Source organism: Denticeps clupeoides, chromosome 14, assembly GCF_900700375.1.
Source record: "Denticeps clupeoides chromosome 14, fDenClu1.1, whole genome shotgun sequence".
Lineage (NCBI taxonomy): Eukaryota > Metazoa > Chordata > Actinopteri > Clupeiformes > Denticipitidae > Denticeps > Denticeps clupeoides.
In genome coordinates, this window is record NC_041720.1 from 17914664 (window position 1) to 17940252 (window position 25589).

The 25589-nt window shown below is 46.7% G+C and overlaps 1 protein-coding gene and 1 long non-coding RNA gene across 4 annotated transcripts; one reads left to right on the forward strand and one right to left on the reverse strand.

Annotated features, from left to right (window-relative positions):
* Window positions 1–356: 356 nt before the first annotated feature.
* On the forward strand, window positions 357–25436 carry btbd7 (BTB (POZ) domain containing 7). Of its 3 annotated transcripts, none has more exons than XM_029002113.1 (14): window positions 357–723; window positions 4839–5118; window positions 8641–8866; window positions 10080–10127; window positions 11240–12367; window positions 15859–16067; window positions 18603–18678; window positions 19135–19295; window positions 19387–19530; window positions 19977–20166; window positions 20885–21063; window positions 21230–21634; window positions 22148–22754; window positions 25068–25436. In XM_029002113.1, the coding sequence occupies exons 3-14, from the start codon at window positions 8785–8787 to the stop codon at window positions 25280–25282; spliced, it is 3444 nt and encodes a 1147-aa protein (XP_028857946.1). In that variant the 5' UTR covers window positions 357–723; window positions 4839–5118; window positions 8641–8784; the 3' UTR covers window positions 25283–25436. The 3 variants fall into 3 exon arrangements, with proteins under 3 accessions (XP_028857946.1, XP_028857945.1, XP_028857947.1); XM_029002114.1 differs by lacking the exon at window positions 357–723 and adding an exon at window positions 4458–4657; XM_029002112.1 differs by lacking the exon at window positions 4839–5118.
* On the reverse strand, window positions 18961–20439 carry LOC114802950 (uncharacterized). Its single transcript, XR_003751836.1, has 2 exons — window positions 20013–20439; window positions 18961–19380 (listed from the first exon to the last, which is right to left on the reverse strand). It is a non-coding gene; the product is annotated as an uncharacterized LOC114802950 (long non-coding RNA).
* Window positions 25437–25589: the final 153 nt, after the last annotated feature.

Here is a 25589-nt window from a genome sequence, read left to right on the forward strand (position 1 = left end):
GTGCCCTGACCTTAACTCCACTGAGAATCTTTATCATGTGCTGGGGAAGGGCCTTGGTTAAAAATGAACCTGCGGCTCAACACTCCCACCTAGCGGCCGCCTGCGCTGCTGCGTGCGGAAAGAGTTCAACTCTTCTCAAATATACACAACATTACACGATGTCTTATTTCTATCTCCATCGGGCCATTTTATGGAGTCATCAACAGAAAACAATATTACTGTGGTGTTACTGTATATCCTGGTGCGCGCATGTATGGTGAGGAAAGCGCCACACTACTGCACGGTTGTGTGTTCGGCACGCTGCGTAAAGCCCTCTCGCCGCCAGGGGGAGCTCCGTCGCCTCCTACCCGGTCGGAGATCGTTCCTTCGCCCCCTCCCCACCCGCTCCGCCTCGGAACAGCGAGCGGCGAAACGTGAGCGGAGGCGACGCTTCGCTTCGTGGCCAATAAATGAATGGATCCAGGCGGGCGTCGTGCTGCTCCAACTTTGTAAAAGCTCGCCAGGGGGACAATGGACGCGACGCGGAGGGCGGCGGAGCCGCTGGCGAGATGACGAGCGGCAGAAGTGCGTGTGCGGCTAGCTAAACACCCCAGCCGTGCACCCCTCGGAACTTGCTGGCCGGCACCGGAGCCCGGGCCGCGGCTCCTCGGCTGGATGCCGTCAGTGATATCGGTGCAGAAGACGGAGCGGGAGACCGGCGGCGGCGCAGTAACCCGGACTCAGGTAGGGCCGGTAGCCGACTAGCTCCCCCCGCTTTAGCGGCTCGGTCGACGGGTCGGCGAGCGGCGCGAACCGCTGGCCAAAAGTTGCGGGGCGTTCGCGGCGGTTCCGGGTTCGTCTTGGCGAGTCGCCGCGCATGTCCAGCGTCCCCTCGGGCGACCGCGGCAGCGGGTCAAAACTTGTCGTGGTGTCGCCGCACTGTCTGGATCGGACGCCCGCGGCGTCGCCCTCGGGTCCGGGAAAGTGCAGCTAGCGCTCGTTAGCTTTGCTGCGTCACAGCGGGACCCGCGTCCGTGCGACACACGGCCAGACCCGGGCGCGTTTAAACCGAGCCGAGGCGCCTCGCCGCCGCTGGAACGTGGCGTCCTTGGTCGTCCGCTTTCTTTTTGAATTGTTCGAGTTCAAACGCGACTCTGCTAATCACGGTGTTTACGTTCGCAAGGTCACGTGACCCGCCGAATGACGCTGCTGGGGAACCGCTGGATCCCCATATCTCAGTACACCGAACCACAGACAAAGATCGAAACGTAAAGGGCTGCAATATTTTACATTCCACGATCAATCCACTGATAAGTCAGTAGTTTATCTCAACACTGTCGACAACAGTCAAGTTCCACTTATTCAGACCAAATGACTGTGAAGTTGATCGGTTTGCTGCACAGTTAACACTTTCTGACTTCCTAACGGTCCCTGCTGCTTATTTTTTACAAGGTGATGTGGTGTTTTGTGAGCCAGAATACCATAGACAGTATGGTATTTTTATTAGTGAAAGGGTAATGATTGTCGTTGTGAAACACAGCAGCACAGCACACGGTGACACTACGAAATGTGTCCTCTGCATTTAACCCATCACCCTTGGTGAGCAGTGGGCACCATGACAGGCGCCCGGGGAGCAGTGTGTGGGGACGGTGCTTCGCTCAGTGGCACCTTGGCAGGTCGGGATTCGAACCTGCAACCTTCTGATTACGGGACCACTTCCTTAACTGCTAGGCCATCAATGTCCCTATTAAAACAGCAAACTGTATATTTGAATATACAAATTTAATATACAAACAATCAGTTTCACATTAGTGTCCAGTTGCGTCGGTTTCCTCTACCGTCTCCGCGGTCTTGACCGCCACGGTCTTCCCTCTTCTACAGTATATATACAGTAGCCCTGTATAAAATAAACTTGTTTGCAGGACCTATGTGTGAAACGTGTCAAAACTGTGTAACAATATCGCATGCAAATGTAAATAAGTCAGTTTTGCGATTTTAATTTGCACAGAATGATGCTTAATGGAAAGTAAGCCACGTTTCTGCTCCGCCTGCCCTGATGACATTGTAAGGGTCATGCACCGTATTCGAACGTCCTTTTGAGGCCTGTTTGCTGTCATGGCCATTTTATCCGATGTCTTTAGAGCAGCTGGTGCTTTGACCTGCTCTCGTGGTCTAACATGCTTCTCGATTAGGGCCGATTGCTCATTTTTAATGTGAACAGCTTGAATGAATGTTCACGGAGAACAGGGACTTGTACTTTTACGTAATTTTCCTCCTTCCGGAATCTTGTGTTCTTTTGAAGGTCCTACGAGTTCCAAAAATATTCTTGCCTGACCTCTGCCTGCTGTCAACAGCAGAGAAATCCAAGAGGGGGAGGAAAATAGGACATTGTCTTTTTCTTTCTCCCATGGTAAAAAAAAAAAAAAAAACCTTGTGCAGACTCTCATCTGGGGTGTCCCAGTCTCATTTCAACGTCGTCCCATCCCTCTCTCACCCCCACCCGATCTGCAAGAGCAAATCAACCGAGGGCCTTTGGCATTCTGTGCTTGTGGCTTTTCCCAGAATGCTGAGTTGCAAGCAGAGAGCCCTTCTCTCATTGTGGTCTGGTTGGCTGCAGAAAACAGAGCATTTTGAAAGGAACTCGTCCCCGTGTGGAAAACGGCAGTCCAGCATGGAGCCCTGTGGGTGTTTCCGAGTGGAACAGTGTCACATTCTCTTTCTGCACATCATGTCATCGCCTCACCAGGGCCCGACTCGCAGAAATGACGCTTTGAAATTTGATTCTGCAAGCGTTTCATCAGGAGGAGAGAAACTCCTGCTCTTCAGTGTACAAAGTCATTTTCTCTCTCATCTGTCTCGCCTTTTGCTTGAATGTTCTTGTACATTTTCGTCATTGTGTATAGAGTTCATATTATACATGTGTACAGCCTTTTCCCACTTTTGTCTTCATCGGGCACAATATCAAGTAGGACACAGGCTGGTATTATGACACCAGTACAGATTCTGATACTTCATACAAAAGAAAAACACGAATATAATGGCTTGCTTACCTCAGCAACAGACAGTGACACTATTGTCACTATTTGTTGCTGAGGTTGACACTATGATCATGAAGGGACACTTCACAGTCTTAAAAATGTGCAGAAGACCACAAACCAGAAGACCACGAAGTCACAAGCCACTTACTACCATTGTGTCCCTGAGCAAGACCCTTAACCCCGAGCAACTGGAATAATGTCAAACATGATAATAGTTTGTAAAAAGTGTCAATAAACAAAAAAGTGAAGTGATTCATTGTGATGCACAGCACACAGTGGCACAAAGAAATGTGTCCTCTGCATTTAACCCATCATCCTGAGCAGTGGGCAGCCATGACAGGCGCCCGGGGAGCAGTGTGTGGGGACGGTGCTTTGCTCAGTGGCACCTTGGTGGATCGGGATTCGAACAACCTTATGATTACAGGGCCGCTTCCTTAAATGCTAGGCCACCACTCCCCCATTATATAAATAATTGCCACTTTTTAAATAAACTATTACTAATAATAATGTTTAACCAGCGGCAACCCCCAGCAGGACACACACGACACCTATGGACAATTTAATTACAGCAATTCACCTGGTGTACACACCATTGGGTGGCAGAACCTGGAGGAAACATGATAAAAAATTTTTTTTTTTTTAATTCATACCAAATCACAAGAATATCTGTCCTTTCACAGAAAACGTTCATATTGGCGGTATCAATATTTAAGGGAAATGTGGCTTTCTCTGCATGTGCTACGAAATGCACAGAATATAATCGGCAGCTTCTTGTCTCCGTTTAAACTCCTCAGCATCCATTTTCGCGTCTCTCGTGATTATTAAAATGCATCACCTGACAAAGGTGGCCGAGAATTGGAGATCAAACTAACGTTTAATAAAACACTTATGACATTCGAAACACTCGTATGGAAAAGATAGGTACTATACACCACAAATTCATGTTTCCCGAGCCCGACTACGATGATCTCCGGGCCAAGATTTACAACAGTAGTCTGTATAACCCTGTGAGTTTTGATTATCCTTTTGTGTGTGATTATTTATGTATTTACTGTTTACAAACATAATTTTGGAACCTCAGTGCTGATAGTGCCAATCATAAGTCATTTTATTCATTTATCTGTTCATTTCATCAGGACTGGTGTGTGTGTGTGTATGTGTGTGTGTATGTGTACTCACTACTGGCAATGCTTCGCGTTTGAGGTCTGATGTGCGGTAATTGCCGTCAGTGATGAGCTATTGCGTTGTAATTGCTGCACTCTCCACTCCCTGCATCCATATCTCCACCACGGCGCCGGTTCTCATCGCTGTGAGGCTGGAGCTGGTGGGCAGGGCCTCTTGATGGAATGCCCCACCTTCAGATTTGTGGATCTTCTGGCTGCCGGGCCGTGGGCTATATTTAGGGTCAGGCGTTGATCGCAGCCCGAGCTGTCTGTCTAATGATGTGATGGTGGACACAGGTCTGATGCCACCGCTTCAGCAGTTACACGTCACGGTAGCAGATCCCTTTAATCACGTCTAACTTGATCAATCTTTTCCTCCATCTCAGGACAAGTTGATAGGTGACCTTTACTTATTTATTTTGCGCTGACTTAGAAATTTTGTGACCTTTTATTGAGAAAAAAGAAATTGAAGTTATGGTAAGTGCAGACTGCAGATCTTCTTGCAGGTTGCAAATGAAACACCGTTGAAAGTTATTATTCATAATGGTTTGTTGATATTCTCCTGTTTTTGAAGAGAGAATAGAGAGAATTATTCAAATCTATTGTCTGATCAAGCCTGGTGGTAAAGCCTTGTGTTCGCTTTACCTTTTTTCTGCAGCTGGCGACTAGCAGAACCGCTTCATTCGCTCAGATCAGCTCCAACAGAAGCTAAATACAACATTTCCATACGCCTGGATTCCTCAGCACCAAGATGAGGTTTAACTGTAATTATACACTGAACTGACACGGGACTTTGTGGACTGGTGCCAGCGGAACTACCTCCAGATCAACATCGGAAAAACCAAGGAGCTGGTGGTAGACTTCCACAGACACAAACATCCTCCACTACAACCACTGAACATCCAGGGTCTGGACATTGACGCTGTGCAGAGCTACAGGTACCTTGGGGTTCATCTGAACAATAAACTGGACTGGACTAACAATTCTGATGCCCTCTACAGGAAAGAGCAGAGCAGGCTGTACCTGCTGCGCAGGCTCAGGTCTTTTGGAGTACAGGGGCCACTTTTTATGACACTGTAGTGGCATCGGCCATCTTTTACGTTGTGGTCTGCTGGGGAGGCAGCATCTCCACTGGGGACAGAAAGAGGCTGAACAGGCTGATCCGGAGGGCCAGCTCATTTCTAGGATGCCCTCTGGACCCAGTGGAGGTGGTGAGTGACAGGAGAATGGTGGCCTAGCTGTCATCCCACCCCATGCAGGAAACTCCGACAGCACTGAGCAGCTCCTTCAGTGGCAGGCTGCTGCACCCACGATGTGGGAAGGAGAGGTTCAGAAGGTCAGGCTCTATATCAAAGACCTCACAGTTGACCTCACAAACACACTTCAAATACACCGCGGTAATTACCAACTGTACAGGTGTACCCATTGTACATTTGTAGATTTGAATTGTACATTTGTAGATATATACCTTACATATTTATTTTTGCTGCTATTACCTCTGTTTCTATCCACTTTCTGCCGTGACACATGCAATTTCCCACTTGTGGGACTAATAAAGGTTGATCTTATCAAGAACACCAGCGACTTGGTTTATTAGCCACACAGCAGCGTTGCGTTGTTATGCCTGCGTTATAAGCGTGGGCTTCAGAAACACGCACGTTATGGCAGGGGAGTGGTCACTCATCACGGCACATTCCACGTAATGTTGTCTTGTACGTAGGGCCCTATGATTTGGAAAACGCGGACGCAACCGCGGAATCATCCGTATTCACGTTTCCGGCCGCTCCAGCCCGCTACACTTGTTTCCTGTTGCGCTGCAGACCAACGCGACGTCAACGTGCGCTCAGCAGAGGCTGTCGGTGCCGGAACTGTACCGCTTGCCCAATCGGTTCCACGCATGCGAGAGGCCTGGCTCGCTGGAACACCGATGTCCTCAGGAATTCCACTCTTAGTGCTGCGTTTATAGCGGAACAATTATTATTGGCACAAATGGGAATGCTCTTTAGAGAACATCGGAAATGTACAAAATAAAATGATTCTGCAGGAACAACGCACTCTGATCTCATGGACTATGAGCATCTTCATGTTCCAATATGACTGCTTCAGAAGGATGGCCAAATTCCCCTCAAATGTCCCGTTGTCTTGTGCTGCCCTGACCTTTTAAGGCATCATCAGATGTTTCAGGAAAATTCATTTGACAAATCTTACCCAAAAATCTAAAAAAAAAACCTTGAGGAGCTTGAGCGGCTGTATGAATCATTCCTCGGGCCCTGCCAGCCTTGGAAAGGGCGAAGCCTCGCTCACGAGCAGAGGACATTTCATCTGTCATAAATTCACAGTCATAATACAGGGGACGGAAGGGGACAAGTCATTACAGCTCCTCTCTGTTCAAATCTAGAGAAAAGAAACTGATCGTTTTTATTTTTGTTTTGTGAAGTGATTGTCACACGTGATGCACAGCACACAGTGAAATTTGTCCTCTGCATTTAACCCATCACCCTGAGTGAGCAGTAGGCAGCCATGACAGGCGCCCAGGGAGCAGTGTGTGGGGACGGTGCTTTGCTCAGTGGCACCTCAGTGGTACCTTGGCAGATCGGGATTCAAACCAGCAACCTTCTGATTACGGGGCCACTTCCTTAACAATTGACTTTTTGTCCCAGTAAGGTCATATACACACAATCTTTGTCCTGGCACTAATTACAGCGCTCCATGCATAGCATGGGACTTGTTCATTACTGAACGCTTTACATAAATAGATAAAGCAAAGCTGCTAGTAGAGTTTTTTAACGTATTCGTACGTGTGCATAAGAAGCTCGTGCAGTTTTTAAATGGTGGACGGACTAGAAGTGGGCGGCTTGCACACGTTCTACTTTTTCCTTCTGGATGACATAAACCCGCTTAACACACCACACGTGCAAACATCACTAAAGATGCCCCATGCTTTGCATGTTGTGCCAGGTCAGAAACGGTGCTCTTTGTCATGTGATACGTATCGTATAGTGAGATCCTTGCCAATACACACCTAGTACCTAGTCATCTAGAACCTAGTTACCTAGCAACATGTAGAACATACCCAGTCTAGAAATACATGGTGTACACAAGTGGGCAGGTTCTAGTGAAGTGAAGATGAAGTGGTCGTCATTGTGATGCACAGCACATGGTGACACAACGAAAAATGGCCTGCATTTAACAATCATCCTTTGCTCTGCTCAGTGGCACCTTGGCGGATCACAAAGGTGCCACTGGTGTTGAGGTGTGTGTGCAGGGAAGGGTGTGTCTGAGAACAGGAGTAAAGCGGAGCTGCAGGTTACATTGCTTTGTTCTCGGACTGTGCTTTGCCCTGCGCGTGTAAGGTTCGCGGAGCTGCAGCCGGCCCGGCTCTTCGGTTTTCACCAGAACTCTTTAGCCTCATGTAACCCAGCCTCAATCCAACCCTCATCCTCCGGAGCTCTTTCACATGCTATTCATATTCTATTGAGGCTCTGCATAATCTATATCAGACCCTATCTATTTTATTAAAATTATAAAGAGTGCCTTTCACTTTTTTTATATGTATCTCTATTGCTATTCTTGGTACTTCCTTCTGCATTGCTCTTGTTTTAAGTGTTTGTGCGGTCGTGATGCAAGCAATTTCCTCCAGTTTTCTGTTTTGGGTTCTGATATTGCTTTTCCTCCATGATCTGGTAAAACATGTTTAACGTCCCACCACGATTCACCAGCAGCAACATACGGCGAGTCCACAGTAATGGACTGAGAGTAGTATTTATCTACTGGATATAATATGCACACATGCATTATCAAACACTCATTTTGGGTTTTTTGTTTTTATCCTGGAAAAAAGTGGTGTTGCCTTATATTCAGGGTCTATGGGATGGTATTAAATTCAATAGACACACAATACAGGTGTTTTAAGTGCCAGATTGATAGAAAATAACACATTTTGTTTATGCTGCACTTGTTTAGATTTTTGTATATATTTAGCATATTTTAGTTTTCTTTGGGTTTCTGCACTGGTTCTGGTTGCAGTGAAGTGCTGGAAACCTGAGATCGCACCTTCAACAAAGCCTAAGGACCCTAGTGAAGTAGCCAGGATTGTTAATCGCTCAATTTAATAATTCCCGGCCAGTCCTAGGCAGAGCCATTGCAGAGCCATTTTTCTGTGAACAGTCTGACCCAAATATGAAGACCCAAAATATGAACTTCACTGATGTTTAAATTGCACATATCTGCTTGGAATCCAGTTTTTCACTGTACTCTGTTAATTTTCGGTGTGAACCCACAGTTGTCCGCATTGGGTCTGGTTAGGTGCTCTTACTTAATCTTGTGGGAGTTGAGTAAATCCCGTCCGTCCCATCTGTCAGGTCTCGGAGAGGATTGTATTAGATCTCAAAATTGACAATTCTATATCTAGATTCAAGATCCATTTAACACATTTTCTATCTATTATTTTCTAATTGCAGGTATGGCTCGAAAGAGTTAGGTCCCTTTCACTGACAGCGCAGTGACCCAGGCGCCACCACCCCTTGGTCGGCATGCAGCTGCAGCAGGACTGGCACCAGCACTGCCACTAAGAACGAGGAGGCTGACGCTGATCGAGGAAGAGGATGGGGGTGAATGCCTCCAGCTACCCTCACTCATGCTCCCCTCGCTTTGGGGGTAATTCTCAAACACAGCAGACCTTCATAGGTACAACCCTTCACTCCTGCTGCTTCTCAGTCCCTTTGTAGATACCCGCTAGATTGCTCCTGGACACGCCCCAAATAATATCAATGTATTTAGTGCATGCGTGTGCTTGGGATCATTGTTCATGAAGCAAACATTAAAGTGAAGCTTAAATTGCGTATCATTCAATTTTTGTCTTCATCAGACTTTTTTTGCAATAGTTCTGTAAGATGGAGGTTGATGTTAATGAACACAATCACTAACAACTCAAGAATGTGCCAAAGCCTGTTTTTACTAAAATATGAACATACATAACGTCATAATTCAAACTTTGACAATGCAGTGATCAATTAATTAAAAAGAAATATTTTCCTGACAATCTAGACGGCGAGGCTAATGCAGAAGTCACAATTAAAGGAAATAGTGATCGACAGGTCACATAATGGCGTACATTCATATTATGGCGTCTTAATTTCCCTTTTATTTAGTTTATCAATTCGTCTTTTAACGGAGTATTTCATAAAGATGATGTACAACCCAAATTCTGAAAGTTGGGACACTCTTTAAATGAAGGTGCCTTTTTAAACTTCTTTTCTGTTGTGAAGAAAATATTGGCTCATGTGATTTTGAAAGTCTTTTAGTTTGAATTTTATCCAAATTTCAGGAACATCCCAACTTTTCTGGAAAGCGTGACTCATGTGGTCCTCTAATGTAATGCAGTTTAAACTCTGTACCTCTGGCCCCAGTGGTAATTAACATGAGCAAAGTAACTTTCAAGCATTAAACACACATTTAATTCTTTATTTACATTAATTATTTTACTTGTGAAAGTTTTCTTCCTTTCTATTTTTGCAAATTTGCTTATCAGTCATTTCACTTTATGCAGATTTATTCAAAATCACATGATTGCAAAAATCTATCATTGCAAAATGAGTTCCCTCTAAAATATTCCAGCGAAATGCTGTTCAGGTTTCACTGCCAACAAGCACTTTTGCTTGTGGGCAGAAGTAGTTTTATTTTAACATTTAATGTTTTCCTTAAAAATGTGTGTGACAGAAAAGTTCAATAAAAGGATCATGTTTTTTTTTTTTTTTTAAGCAATAATCCTTATATTTTGAAGACCTTTTTATTTGATTGTTTTTGAGTTGTTATGCCTTAAAGACCATTTTCAAACTGCTTTAAAAATTTCATTCTCCTGTTTATGAATGCAAACTAATTTGTTTTCTCTTTGTCATAGGTTCAAGTTGTTTTGCATTAACATCCACAGGAGATAATAATTTGGATGGTAGGAGCAGAAGCATTTTTAGTATCATTATTAATATAGATACTACTCACAGAAGCATTGGGACGCACCTCTTGATCACTAAATTCAGGTTCAAGCACCTAGCAATGCAGTCTGCATTTACAAACATCTACGATTTCAGCTCACTCTGAAAATGGTACTTTCGTAAGGTACAATAATTGTGACATTTCTCACCTTTTACCTATTCCACTTTGTACTGTAAATTGTTTCATTGCAAAGTGGAAGAGTTTGGGAACAACAGAAATTCACAAATGCTCTTCTGGATTCATAAAAAAACTCTCCTGTTATGTGAAAGCTTTTATAGTGTTGATGGCGGTATTTTTACAATGGGATGTCATAAAAATACCTAGAGATGTAATGGTGACATGTCCCAATACTTTTGTTACTAGCAAAAATTCTGCCTTTGCGTCCGGTGGAGGGTGGGAAGGTGGGTTATTTAGCTGTACTTACCGCTAGTGCGACCTGGTTGCTAGCGGTAATTCCACTATTAAAATATTTAATCAGTTTAAAAACCTGGACTGTTCTAAAATTTCCAGCAGGTTAATTAATATACTGTAGAAAATTAGGGGTGTTATCGATACAGTAATATATTGTGATAATTTTCATGGTGATATTGTGTCGATACAGGGACATTAGATATCAGTATTTTTGTATGAAAATTTGGACCACTGGGTGGTTCTGTTGGCCGTTTTCTTTAGTGAGGTCCGCACAGATGAGAATCCGTGTGTGACTACAACCTCCTGTCCTGTAGATGGCGCTGTACAGCTGGGTACATTTGAATTACTGCTTCACATTTCAGGCAGAGTGAAATCGCAAAACACGACAGAACGATCACAGCATCTTGTACTTCAGCTCTGTTATAACGTTGTAGAATATCGCATGTACAATATCACATTATTTCGTGATATAAATGTATCGTGATCCGTATCATATAGTGAGATCCTTGCCAATACACGCCCCTAGTAAAAATGCTTTCCAGTTAGATGGGTGGTCATAATGACTGATTGGTGTATTTGCATATGTTTATATAATATGTATGGTTTGTGTGTGTGTGTTTTCTCTCTAAACGAACGCCATGTCTTTCCCTCTTTCAGGGTCATCCTATGCACCGCCCGGTTATGGAGGCGAGTCTAAACTATACAGTCCTCAGGACAAAAAGAAGAAGAGCTCAGGTCTGGCGACCCTGAAGAGGCGCTTCATCAAACGTCGCAAGTCCAGCCGCTCGGCTGACCACACGCGACAGATGCGGGACCTGGTGTCGGGCTGGGACGTGCGGGACGTCAACGCGTTGGTGGAGGAGTACGAGGGCACGGCGGCACTGAAGGAGCTGAGCCTGGCGGCGTGTTTGGCCCGGCCCGAAGCACAGTCGCTGCAGAGCGACCTGGCTCTGCTCTACCAGCACAAGTATTGCACAGACGTGGACCTGATCTTCCAGGACGCGTGTTTCCCGGCGCACCGCGCCGTACTGGCGGCCCGGTGCCCCTTCTTCAAATCCCTGCTGTCCACGTCGCCGGGGTTCGGGGCGGAAGTGCTGTTGGACGTCGGCACGGCGGGGATGGACGCGCCCATGTTCTCCTCGCTGCTACACTACCTCTACACGGGCGAGCTGGGCAGCGAGGACGCCCGGCTGCAGAACGTGGAGGTCCTGGTGCGGCTGAGCGAGGAGTTCGGGACCCCCAGCTCGCTGGAGGCGGACATGCGCGCGCTGTGCGACAGCATGTGCTACTACGACTCGCTGCTCAGCTTCTCCTCCGACTCCGAGCTGATGGAGGCCTTCGGAAGCTCCGTGTGCGGAGGCAGGGGGAGCGTAGGGGGCGGCTGCACCGTCCAGAGCCCGGCAACGCCGATGGCCGGGGGCGGCGGCGGCGACGAGGAGCTGCGCGCCCACAAGGCCGTGCTGTCCGCCCGCTCGCCCTTCTTCCGCAACCTGCTGCAGCGGCGCATCCGCACGGGGGAGGAGATGACCGAGCGCACGCTCCAGACCCCCACGCGCATCATCCTGGACGAGTCCATCATCCCCAAGAAGTACGCCCGCGTCATCCTGCGCTGCATGTACACCGACGGCGTGGACCTGTCCCTGGTGCTGAGGGGCAGCCCGTCCGCCGGCAGCCTCGGCGAGGTGCAGGCGCTGGTGGCCGGAAAAGGCACCATGGCCCGGGCCGAGGAGGCCATGGAGCTCTACCACATCGCCCTGTTCCTGGAGTTCAGCATGCTGGCCCAAGGTGGGTGCACGTTCTTCACTGATTCGTTCGGAAGGGGCTGGGGGGGAGGGGGGATTTGAAGCTTCTAGAAAGTGTCACTGCCGGGTACAGAGTGGTGACTGAATTGCAAAGTCTGGTCTCTCACCTCAGGCAAGCATGCACGGTGACAAAATTCTCAGCCGTGGCGAGGGGGTCTTCATTCACTGGAAGCGAAGGTTCGTAACACAATAAATAAAAAGCCGCAGCCGGTCCCACCGGACACACGATCCCTCCGTCCTGTGCCGGTGTCGGCCGGCCTGTAATGAATAGCCGAGCGCTCCGATTCGACCCCGTCAGCGACTGCGCTGTGCTCTGCCTCCGCAGGGGCGGCCTTTGAGTTTCACCTTTATTGAATTTCAAATTCGCCCACTTTTTCTTGAGTGAGCAGTCTTCTGTTTTATACAGATTTTTTTTTTTTTTTTTTTGGCTTCTCAATATGTGATTTTGAATGTGTTTAATTAAAGGTCCCCTATTAAGAACATTGCGAAGTGTTTAATACGAGTTCCCCGAGTCTGTCTGTGGTCCTGCAGTGGCTAGAAATGGCGATAGGTGTAAAGAGTGTTTTGGCCATTCTGCTTCACCGAGAGCTCAAACTGATATTTCGGGGTTACCTCCCGTTTCTTGTGCTTTGTCCACAAAACATTGCAGTTGCTCGGTGATTGGATGTAAAAATGAGCATAAATGTTTTTTTTTGTTTGTTTTTTTTTTTGTTCAGGGAATCTGGGGGTTAATTTGATTTTTTTTTTCTTTTTTTTTTCTTTCTGGAAAACAGACAGGAAGACACTACTTCCTGTCTACATTGTGGTTGGTGAATGGTGTTGATGAAGTCATTTCCTTGAATGCACCCTGAATGTCCCACCTCTCTCCTCCTCATTATCATTTAAAGCTAAAGACACTGAAACAGTGCATCCTGGGAAATCTCATAGTGGTTCTGGATCAAAGTGGCTGTAATTCTGCACTACGGCTGAAATTCGGAAAGAGACTTCAGATACAGTATTAGGGGACCAACTAATACTGATATAAAAAAATAATAATAATTGTAATTGGGACCTTCAAATTGTTCCTGTTGTCGAATCTTGATCAGATGTATAAAGGAATTGTGCTGAGTAGTTATGATTTATCAGATTCGAGAGCTGATGTTGACATTTCCTGCAACTGTCATTTCTTCACTGTGGAAAAAGTGTGTAGAGGAATACAGACAGCAGGCAGATGCACATGTTTTCTTGCCTGCCCACACACACACACACACACACACACACGCACTGTGTTGTGCAGCCAGTTGTAACCTCAGGGAATTGAAGAGCGATCTCTGTGACATGAAAGCCTGGCAGGCACTCGGCAGGCCTTCATCATCCAGTACGGACGTGGATAATTATTTTGTCGTACGGTGTGTTCGTGTAAAAGTGGGTAAATGAGCAAGATTCTGGGCCCCAGCAGCAGCGACACAGCGTCTTACAAATCCACTAACGTGCAGGAGGCAGTGGGGTCGGGAAGAAGGAGTCCAAAGTATTTTATTTAGAAGATTTTTTTATTTGAATTGTCACAAGTCCAAGAAATGAACTTTTTTTTTTTTTTTTGTGGTTTGGAGTAATGGGTAAATATCAATTGAATTATCCATGAGGAACCAATCTGTAATAAGTGATTTAGGTTATATAATAACCCGAGGTGGGGGTCTGGTCAGCATGTTCCACACCTGCCAGAAAAGAATCATTATTAATGTCCAATGGCTGGTGTACACGACAGGGGGAGGAAACCCGCGCCAAAAAACTCCACACAAGGTCCGAGGTGGGATTTAACACGCTGGTGTTCACCCAACTCCAATTTCAAAATGTGCTCGGTCGCAGCCAGGACTTAAATGGCCCCGGAACGCGGTGCTTTCCACACTGGTCTTCAGGGTCCTTCTGTGTCCTTGTGCCAATGACGTCTCTTCTCTCCAGATGGTCTGCTCCCCTCCAGCCAGAGTTCTCCTATCTGCTGCTGCTCCATTTTCTCTCCCACCCCTCGATCGGTTTTAAGCGGTTTTCTCCCACACCGGCACCAACACAGCAGGCTCACAGCGTGGGAGCGTGTCCGCCCCGGGGCGCCGAGCCCCATCGGTCGGTGACGGTGGCCTGGCAGTGCGTGGCACGCCTCCACAAAGAAGAAGCTTGTTGTGGGGTGAAAGAAAAGTAACGAGGAGCGTGTGGAGTTGCACACACTGCTGCCCACTGCTCACTCGGGGTGATTATACATCACCAATGCAGGGGACAAATTTCACTGTGTGCACCGTGTGCTGTGTATCACAAGTGACAATCACTTAACTTCACAACTTTAATAAGATGGGTCTCAGGGACATTGCTTGGGAGGGTGCAGTTTCACCCTGGCCGCTTTGACACATTTTCAAAATTGACATTTCATTTCCATCTGAATTGACACCTGTTTACATAGTTTTTTGTATTCTGTTGGATTTCTCATATTGTCCTAGTTTTAGGCTACTGTGCTGTCAGGTAGGAAACCTGGAATCCACCAAACCCAGACTCCTCAACATCAAGTTTACGATTGTGTCCATAGCAAAAAAAAAACTGTTATACAAGTATCAGAAACCAGAACACTCAGCACCGGAGTATAAAGTCACAGACTGCAGTACAGCACACAGTGCACACAACAAAATGTGTCCTCTGCATTTAACCATCACCCTTAGTGAGCAGTGGGCAGCCATGACAGGCGCCCGGGGAGCAGTGTGTGGGGCATCGTGTTCCTAAGCTCTCAATGTGGTTTTATGTCTTTAAATTAAAATTTTAAATGGGCACAAACCTATGTTCTCGAGCGTAGACAAAAAAAATTTTTCTCCCCCCCCCATATGCTTTGGTACCAACTTTATCCGAAGTGGATGTAATGTCATGATCTCTGGATGTCAGGAAACCTTCAGGACCCCTACCTGTCTTTCTGTGACTGGACTTTCTGTGTTTCTTTCAATTTTTATCTTTAACAATAAAATAGGGCCATGTCATTTCTGTGATGCATACAATGTCAAATTACGTGCACACTTATGTCAACATGGAACTGTGCTAAATGTGTGGCTTTTGCGAAGACGGTCAAACTATTAAACTTTAAGGTTAGCTTCCCCTTCATGGATTAAGCCAAGTCTTAGACTCAAAGTGAACTTCAAGCATTCAAAAATGCTCATAGTCTAGGACACTGCTTAATCCAAAATATTCCAATCTGGCAACACTTCCTGTGCTACACTGCACCTGTGACATGTTCAAAGCATCCATCAGGGAAGTAGTACATGTGACAAATGTCAGTCATCACAATAGACTGAGGAGTTTTGCAATCTGTATGCAAAAATGTTGTGTTTTAGGTAGCAGAAATATTAACAGCAACAAATAGAGAAGTTCAGATATGCAAATGCTGTTCTTTCATGTTTTTATGGACTTGGTTATCATGATGACGTATTTGACCTTACACTAGTAAACATGCCCCTCTGCCTACAGGTTGTGAGGACATTGTGGTGGAGAACATCACTCTGGACTCGGTGGTGCCCATCCTGAAGTGGAGCTCTCAGCCATATGGCTCCAAGTGGGTGCACCGACAGGTCATGCACTTCCTGTGTGAGGAATTCAGTCAGGCGGTGACCTCAGGCGTTCTCTATGAGCTCAGCAAAGAGCATCTGCTCAACGCCTTCCAGTCGGACTACCTCCAGGTCAGTTTCACCAGTCTGTCAGAGCACCTGTCCCAGTTTGCTTTGACATTTCTCTTTACCTGAAACGAAAAACGGAATCACACACACTTTTAATTAGAGCAGAAAACAGACATTGTGGCATAATAGAAATTCAGCTTTCCGGTACTAATGAAGTGGGGAAGGTCATATGCTTTTCCTGTGTGCATGCCCGTTTATTTATACTCGTTTCAAAATGTTCCCTATTTATTCTCACTTAAACAGGCACATATTCTGGTCTGTCAGGACTAATGACTAATGATTTTATAGAACATAGCCTCAAATACAACTTTCACACAACCATGCAAAGGCTGTTTCTGTCTTCCTGGGCCCTGAGAATGTAACTACACGACATTTACATTTACGGCATTTGGCAGACGCCCTTATCCAGAGCGACTTACAACGTGCTTTCAAGTTACCATCGATGAAGAGATCAATTCCGGTTCACTAGGACTCACAACTATAAATACATCTATTTAATTCACTCTGTTGTAGATTCTGTACACAAAGTTCGACAACAAGAAAATTACAATTTAATCTAAATATTCTTTAAAGAGGAAGGTCTTGAGCTGTCGTTTGAAGGTGCTCAGTGACTGAGTTGTTCTGACCTCGAGGGGAAGTTCATTCCACCACCGAGGGGCCAAGACGGAGAAGAGTCTAGATGAATGTTTTCCTTTTACCTTCAGAGATGGAGGGACCAGGCGAGCAGTACTGGAGGCTCGGAGTAAACGAGGTGCAGTGCGAGGTGTAATAAGGGCTGTGAGGTAGGATGGTGCTGCTCCATGTTTGGCTTTGTAGGCCAGCATCAGTATTTTGAACCTGATGCGTGCAGCTACTGGGAGCCAGTGAAGGGAACATAGCAGAGGGGTGGTATGGGAGAATTTGGGAAGGTTGAAGATCAGTCGTGCTGCTGCATTTTGTATGAGTTGAAGAGGTCGGATGGTATATAGAGGTAGACCAGCTAGAAGGGAGTTGCAGTAGTCCAGTCGTGAGATTACTAAGGACTGAACCAGTAGTTGGGTGGCCTGGGTTGACAGGTAAGGGCGGATTCGTCTGATATTGTAGAGAAGGAATCTACATGAGCGGGAAAGATTGCTGATGTGAGTTGAGAAGGAGAGTTGGTTGTCTATTGTTACGCCAAGGTTGCGGGCTGTTGCAGAAGGAGAGAGCTGCGAGTTGTCTAGGTAAATAGCAAGATCCTGATGTGGTGAAGAATCCGCTGGAATGAATATTAGTTCAGTTTTGGTGGGATTGAGTTGGAGGTGATGGGCTGCCATCCAAGACGAGATGTCTGTTAGACATGCAGAGATTTTGGAAGCAGCATGAAGATCAGAGGGAGGAAAGGAGAAGAGGAGTTGTGTGTCTTCAGCATAGCAGTGGTAGGATAATCCATGTGAGGAAATGACCTCACCAAGTGATCTCGTGTAGAGGGAGAAAAGGAGAGGACCTAGCACCGAGCCTTGAGGGACACCAGTGGAGAGTCTACGTGAGGTAGAGGTGGATCCTTTCCAAGTCACTTGGTAAGATCGCTCATCAAGGTAGGAAGCAAACCACTGCCATGCTGAGCCCCGAATTCCAAGCCTCTTCAGGATTGCCAAGAGAGTCTTGTGGTTAACGGTGTCAAATGCAGCAGATAGGTCAAGGAGAATAAGAACTGATGACAGTTTTGCCAATCTGGCTGCATGTAGCTGCTCGGTAACCGCCAAAAGGGCAGTCTCGGTGGAATGAGCTGTTCTGAAGCCAGACTGGTTAGGATCCAGGAGGTTGTTCTGTGATAAATGGAGTGATAGCTGGTTGTAGACACAGCGCTCAAGGATTTTGGATAGAAATGAGAGGAGGGAAACTGGTCTGTAATTGTTAATGTCTGTAGGATCAGCAGTGGGTTTCTTTAGGATTGGAAGAACCCTGGCTGTTTTGAAGGCGGATGGTACGTGACCTGGTGAGATTGAGCTGTTTATGATATAAGAAATGAAAGGGATGAGGTCAGGGGAGATAGTTTGAAACATTGCAGAAGGTATTGGATCTAGTGGACAGGTGGTTGGGTTGCCTGTGGATATAATCTGAATGATTTCATCAGATGTGATCTTAGAAAATTGATTTAGAGTAGTTGTCGAATTTTCAGAAGGAAGAGTAGGATTAGTGGTGGAGAATGTCTCACAGATTTTTTCAATCTTCCCTGTGAAGAAGTTGGCAAAATCATCAGCTGTTAATGAAGTTGGGGCAGGGGGAGTCGGGGGGTTGAGTAGGGATAAGAAGATGTTGTGGAGTTTTTGAGGGTCCACGCGTCCCGGTACCGTAATTACATAACGTCCACACGTAAAAATCACAAAGTCAGAGGTTCACACCCCATTGTGTCTCTGAGCAAGACACTTACTGAGTGTCTCCAGGGGGGGGACTGTCCCTGTAACTACTGATTGTAAGGCGCTCTGGATAAGGGCGTCTGATAAATGCCATAAATTTAAGTGTGTGTGTGTGTGTGTGTGTGTGTGTGTACGAATGTGTGCTGAAACTGCTTTACAGGTCAGTGAGCAGGACATCCTCAAATATGTGGTAAAGTGGGGCGAGCAGCAGCTGATCAAGAGGATGGCAGAGCGAGGTAAACTTCCTTAATCACAGCACAGACCCCATAACACACAGTAGCCCACGTACTAAAATGTATTTCTCATAATGGGAGGATTCGTCTGAATTTAATTCCATTCACAACTCCACTTTTTTCTTGGATAAAGTTTTGTAACATTTGATGGTGGTGGTGATTGATATATAAATGATTTTAATTTGTGTTGTACTTTTTAATCAAGAATGTGTCCCCTGCATTTAACCCATCACCCCATCATGAGCAGTGGGTCGACAGTACCTTGTTAAAGGGGTACCTTGACCCTTGGTGGGTTAGGCCACCACAGTCATGTATGATTTTTTTTTTTTTGGTAGAAAGTTTGTGAATTTGACCTTTTTCTTGAAATAGTTCAAAATAATCAATTAATTTCCTTAGGTTCATATATGTGTATATGTTAAAATATGTTTGTATTTCATTTTGTTATACTCACACGTACAGAGCCCAACCTCCTCAGTGGAACAGCCCACAGTGTGAACAAGCGGGGGGTGAAGAGGAGAGATCTCGACCCTGAAGAGCTGAAGGAGATCCTGTCTCCTCTCCTGCCCCACGTGCGCACAGACCACATCCTGCCGCCTAACAGCGAAGTTCTGACTGATGCGGTGAGTGTATGTGTGTGTGTTTTCGTACATGTAGGTGATCCTAACGGGAGCAACCTAACCTCCTGCTGCCTCCTCCTCTTCCTCCCTGCAGATGAAGAGAGGTCTGATCAGCACCCCTCCCGCTGACATGCTACCCACAGCAGAAGGTGGGAAGGCCAACACATGGCTGCGTCAAAAAAATGCTGGGATCTACGTCCGACCACGCCTCTTCACTCCGTACGTGGAGGAGGCCAAGGTGAATTCTACTGTGAAGGGATCCCATCTGAAACTTTTCTGAGCCTGTGGCTGAATGAACTTTGACCTAAATAAACAATTCCCTTTCTCACACACACAGCTCAGCCATATACAATTTGCACACACAATTATTTCCTCAAGACTCCATTCCTCATCAGATATAAAAAGCTGTTTGTGTGTGTTTGTGTTCTTGGGTATGACTGCATTCTCAATGTGTGCTGTAAGAGGAATGAAAGTGTTATATAGGTCAAAGTTCAATCTGGCTCAAGCTCTGATGAACACTGGTTGGTGGGCATGTCATACGGTAACAGTGTAATCAGCAGTCATCGCCTTTACTTTCTCAAACAGTAGAAGTGTGGCAGGTCTTTGGAGACTTTCTCCAAGGTTGCCAGGTGTGAATCCAGGTTGTGTGTGTGTGTGTGTGTGTGTTCTCGCATGTAAATTCAGGCTGTCCTGGAGGAAATGATGGTGGAACAGACTGACCTGGTGCGTCTGCGCATGGTGCGCATGTCCAACGTCCCCGACACGCTCTACATGGTGAACAACGCCGTGCCGCAGTGCTGCCACATGGTCAACCACCAGCAGATGTCGAGCGGCCAAACAGCTCCGCCCTCCGTCGTGGCCAATGAAATACCAGGTAGGTAGTCATTTCGCTGTATCTAAATATGTAATGATGAACATTTTAGGGTGTGGCCTGTTAGTAATCACAATCTATTTATAAAGCAAAAAGAAAATGTAACGCAATTTACATAGTTCCATGTGGTTCACTTCCTGTGTGAACTTTCTCTCGGGGCGGTGGTGGCCTAGCGGTTAAGGAAGCGGCCCCATAATCAGAAGGTTGCCGGTTTGAATCCCAATCCGCCCAGGTGCCACTGAGCAAAGTACCATCCCCACACACTGTGAATTTTCTCTCGGGGCATCCCCACACACTGCTCCCCGGGCGCCTGTCATGGCCGCCCACTGCTCACCAAGGGTGATGGTTAAATGCAGAGGACAAATTTCACTGTGTGCACCGTGTGCTGTGCTGCAGTGTATCACTATAACAGTCACTTCACTTTCACAAATGTACACCATGAACCGCTTTATTGGCGAGGCCATTTAATTTTACTCCCATACCGAGGCTCTTTGAAACACTTATCTACCTTTTTATAGCAAGCTTTATTTTAAAGAAATTATTGTGATTTAATTATGACTAATTCATTTGCAAAGTCTGTAATAAAAACACCATAAAAATGATTACATTTTTTTGTTTAGAATAAATTGTAACTTGACTGCAACTTGCTTTTTCCACAATCTTTGTAAGTTTTTATTTCTTTATTTTACATCGCTTTCATCTCTCTACTCTGCACCGTCAGTTCCCAAACTGCCTGTGGTGAAGGAAATGATCAGGCGGATGCAAGAGTTGCGCCACACCGATCAGGTTCAGAGGGCGTACGCCCTGAATTGTGGGGAGGGTGCCACCGTCAGCTACGAGCTGCAGATCCGCGTGCTGCGGGAGTTTGGCCTGCCGGATGTGGCTACAGAACTTCTGCAGGTGAGCAGGATGGCTTCTGCAACGATTCCCCTCAAACTTGTAACAGACCAGTGCGTCCTGTTCATCGAAGGCTTTTCCGTCTCAGATTTGGTCCTGCTGGGTTTTGGAGGAATATTTTATTCTCGTTTCACACCAGAATCAGTGCTTTCTTCTTTACTTTGTTTAGAACCCCCACAAGTTCTTCCCAGAAGAGCGCTTTGGAGACGAGAGTCCTGTGATGGCCCTTCGCCAGTCAGGCCGCTGCCGTGTGAACAGCACCCCGGCGGTGGAGAGCATGTTGACCGAACTGGAGACGCTGGTCTGCTTTCGTCCTCCGCTGCCACCCCCGCCACCCCCCTACCACCCTCCAGCCACGCCTGGCCTCGGTCACATTAAGGCGGGCTGGAGGCCGCGGGCCCCCACCCAGCCGCCGTCCCGGTCGTTCTCATACCCCTGCAATCACAGCCTGTTCCATCGGCAGCCCTCATCTAAGATGGGGAGTCCAGCCTACCCGCCGGGACCAAAGGTCCTACCTTCAGACCGCACCAGTCCCTCAGCAGAGGGCCGCAATGTCTACCCAGAGAAGCAGGGGGTGAGTGGAGACCAAAGTCATTCGCTGCTGAGCATGGACACATTTCAACCTGGTTTCTGGCCCGATCCGTTTTGGCGAGAGTGTTTTGGGGCTTTCATAGTATTTACATTTACAGCATTTACCAGACACCTTTATCCAGAGCAACTTACAATCAGTAGTTACAGGGACAGTCCCCCCTGGAGCAACTTAGGGTTAAGTGTCTTGCTCAGGGACACAATGGTAGTAAGTGGGATTTGAACCTGGGTCCTGTGTGAGTGTGTTGCGGCACTAGGCTACTACCACCCATTTAGTATAAATGTAACTTGCAAAAGCCTGTTGGCCCTAATTTACAAAGACCTTCCCCCTTTTCTCGAAACAAATTAAAATGCTCATTACCCCCCGAAAAAAAATATTAGTGAGTGTAAGAGTACATTTCTTTCTCTGCATTCTTTTGAGAAAATGTTAATATCGAATTTTGTTCCAGTGAAGTTTGGAAGTGAAAGACTGTGATCATGTCTTGTTTTTATCCAACAGAATATGGAACCAGTGATTAATAAATTCATGCCAGACATTGCCATGGGGGTGTCGGCCATGACCCTGAAGGAGTGCCGCATGCCAGAAGTAAACATGGAGGTTGAAGCCCATGACCCACACCCCTTCACCCCTGCAACACAGACGCCCGCAGTTACCCACTGTTACCCAAGCCGTCAGCCACACTCGTCCTCTTCCTCACGCAAGAGGCATGCCGCCGAGCCCAAGCCCGAGGGCCAGCCTGACTTCCCAGACCTCTACGAGTTCTCCAGCCGGCATCCCGGGCCACCGTATGCCGGCCCTGACCTCTACAGCCACAGTCGTCCAGCAGTTCCAGGAGGCCTGATGCCACCTGGATACGCCCCCGAGGCTCAGGGCCCCGGCCGGGCCGCCAACGAGGGCTTTCACCTGGACGTCCTGGAGCAGCCGCCTCAGAGGCTGGACCTGGCTCTGGCTTCACAAAGTGCAACACAAAGCGGAGCCCCTCATTGTCCACGGGGACGCCCCAAAACCGAAACAGACCTCACTTGTGGACTGGGCCCCCTGTGTCCCCCAGAGTCTTACGAGGAGTGGACCCCTGGCCGCAGGCCGGCTGTCGAAGGGACTGGAGGTTTGGGTGGGGGGTCTGTCGAGGACGGGGTTCTGGGGGTGGGAAGCAGGGAACGCAGGTCCCCCAACAAAACAGAATACACGTACAGGAAGTCTGCACTCTGAGTGGTTTGGTGGCTTGGCATTCTTCAGGTGCAAATTTCCACGTTTGTACCGCTCTGTCAACGTGTCTCCTGGTTGATGTTATATTTCCGTGTGGCGAAGCGAAGCTCCTCCCACCCCGCCGGGAACTATTTCCCTCGTTTGCTCTCTTCTCAGAGAGAACTTTCAAGCGTTTCCGTTCTCGTTTGATCTATTTATTTATGTCAATTCTGAAGACGCCTTCGACCTTACACTAGCACCCGAGCCTCCGCATATAGTGCTGCGTGTTCGTAGAAAAGCCTGGAATTCTCCCATGTGCGTCAGTGGTTAGAACTAGACGCAGCTACACTGTCAGGTAGGAAGACACCTGAAACATCTCAGATATTGACCAGGGGGGGAGGACACTGATCTGTGGTTTTTGGTTGAAAGGTGGACCAGGTCCTCCCCTCATTTTAACCCTAACACAGCTCTGCAGAATTCTTGGTGGCATTGCTGATTGATCCATTCATTGGACCAATGAAAAAGGAGAAAAAAAAAACATTTGATCAACATTGTCAGTCGGAAGTTATTTATCATCCACAATGTTAATGATCGGCTTAACCCTGTTCTGAGCTTGAACAATCATGGAGACCAGTGTTCACCCGAGGGGTCACGGTGTCAGGTGGGAGTGCTTTTACAAGACTTGCCTTCATGGGACAGATATGAATCCATCACACCAATCATGTCGTCCATTCACCTCATTTACTGTTCTTTGTTAGTTCGATCATTTTCATCCAGAGGAACTGGAGGCCCATTTAAACATTACTGCAGCTTTGGATTGGGCTGAAGTCCTCTGTGACCCTGGTCCTCCGGCTCTGCTTCCCGACTCACCTGTCTTTACTGCCGAGTCAGCCTGAAACCTGACCTCCACGCTCCTCTTATACGTCGCCTACCTCTGTCAGCACCGCACCAGGCTCCTTCCGCCATAAATCTCAGCCGCTAAGTGTGATGCATCTGTACGAAATGCCCGACATCAGGATCTCCATGTTTTGCTCAGGCTTCCTGCAGCAACAAGAAAAAAAAGGTGGATGTTCGGTTCTGTTGCCTTCTGTTGACCCCATGTGACCTTCAGAGTATTGATGTAGGCTTGCAAGGCTTGATTAAGTGTCCAGCCAATGGAGGTCTACAGACATTAGGTACCAAACATTAGATTCTCTTTTAGTCTGAGCATATTTTGGGAAAAGCCCCTTCCCCATGACACTGAACTTTTAGCTTCACCAAAAACCTGCAGCCTCATGGGTAGATGTTTGGGAGGATTATCTTGACTTGCCTGAGGTTCAGGACTTTCAGTCCACACTTTCATTTTACAGCTGCACACTTGCTTAGGCCCTGTGGTTCCATATCTACCAGGTTCAGGAGGGATCCCTGGTCCCTGAGGCGTTTTTAGCATATTAAATCACTGTTTTCAGGTAATTACTGATTCCGATCGGCCATAGAGGCTTCAGACCTGGCTGGAGGTAGAAGCTGGAAAGGGCTGAAGAATCCTGCAGTAGACTTCTGCAGAAAGCTTCTTCAGCATGTCATCAATCGAGGGATGCTATGGGGCGTCCTTGTCTGCACTCTTGATTGAGTGCAGCATGTCCAGTGTCCCCAAACCGACTGATGGTGTCAATTTCCCCAAAGCAGCAGAGGGCGAAGTATGATCACATGGTCTGTGGTGAAAACCCAACTAACCCAGTTGTGTTACCTCTGCAGTGTGACGTCCCATCGTTCGCTCAACCAGGCCACCAGCCTTACAGTCCAGCTTTTCTAAAGATCATTTATTTCATATTTCATTTAGTCCCTTTCTTAAGGAAGCATAGAATGTGCATTAGTATTTTAGTTACTCTCGTGTTTTCAGTTGCTAATCTCTATCTGTTGCTAATTAAGAAGTAATTTAGGAACTAATGATTTTGGTCAACGCCCATTAAAAGTTTATTTTTGTCTCTTCTGTCACCACTACATTTCATTGATATAGTTTTTTTTTTTCTTTACTCGGTCAAAACTGTCATGGCAGAAGTAAAAGAATGTAGAGAAGCGTTGCACTAAATTCTGCAGTAGCGCCACCCTCTGGCAGCCTGTGTTGGGTTGGCGTCCGCCTCGCCCCGGACAATGTCCTTCCGCTTTCATGCGTTGATTTGTTGAAGTGTTGACTTTTTTTTTTTTTTTGCAATTTAAATGGTATCATGTAATTATTATTCTATTTTTTACATAGATATATCAGAGACGATTGAGTGCCTTCTTTGCCAGAGGCTGCCCATCTTCCTGTCTTATGCAAACCTTTTCTACAAGCCGGTGTCAACCAACCTCTCCGTGGTCCCATGTCCCCCAGTGTACCGACCGTCTCGCCCTTCCCCTCAGAGTATTTTTAAAGGTTCGGTACCAATCATGAGCCTTGGGAAGAAAAAAAAAATTAAGTCTTGTTTGTAATCAGGACAAAAATGCTTTCTTGTAGATCCTTGTAAGGAGTTGTGGAAAGTGTCTATTTTTCTACTCTTCTCATTAGGAGTGTGTGATCGTGACAAACCTTATTCTGCAAATAGGAAACTGATGTCTTCTAATAAACTTTGATAGAAACCTGCTATACTCTCTTCTCTTCTGTGCAGTTGTGCCAGGTGTGATTTGCTACTGAAAATGATCAATACTGATTCACAAAGGGGCAGCGGTGGCCCAGCGAGTAAGGAAGCGGACCCGTAATCGAAAGGTTTCCGAATCCCGAACCACCGCGTCCCCACAC

Coding starts and splice junctions, on each gene's coding strand:
- btbd7 (XM_029002113.1), top strand. CDS start 8,785: ATGGGGGTGAATGCCTCCAGCTACCCTCACTCATGCTCCCCTCGCTTT. Junction 19,531..19,976: donor CGTACGTGGAGGAGGCCAAG/GTGAATTCTACT, acceptor ATGTAAATTCAG/GCTGTCCTGGAGGAAATGAT. Junction 21,064..21,229: donor TGGCTACAGAACTTCTGCAG/GTGAGCAGGATG, acceptor TACTTTGTTTAG/AACCCCCACAAGTTCTTCCC.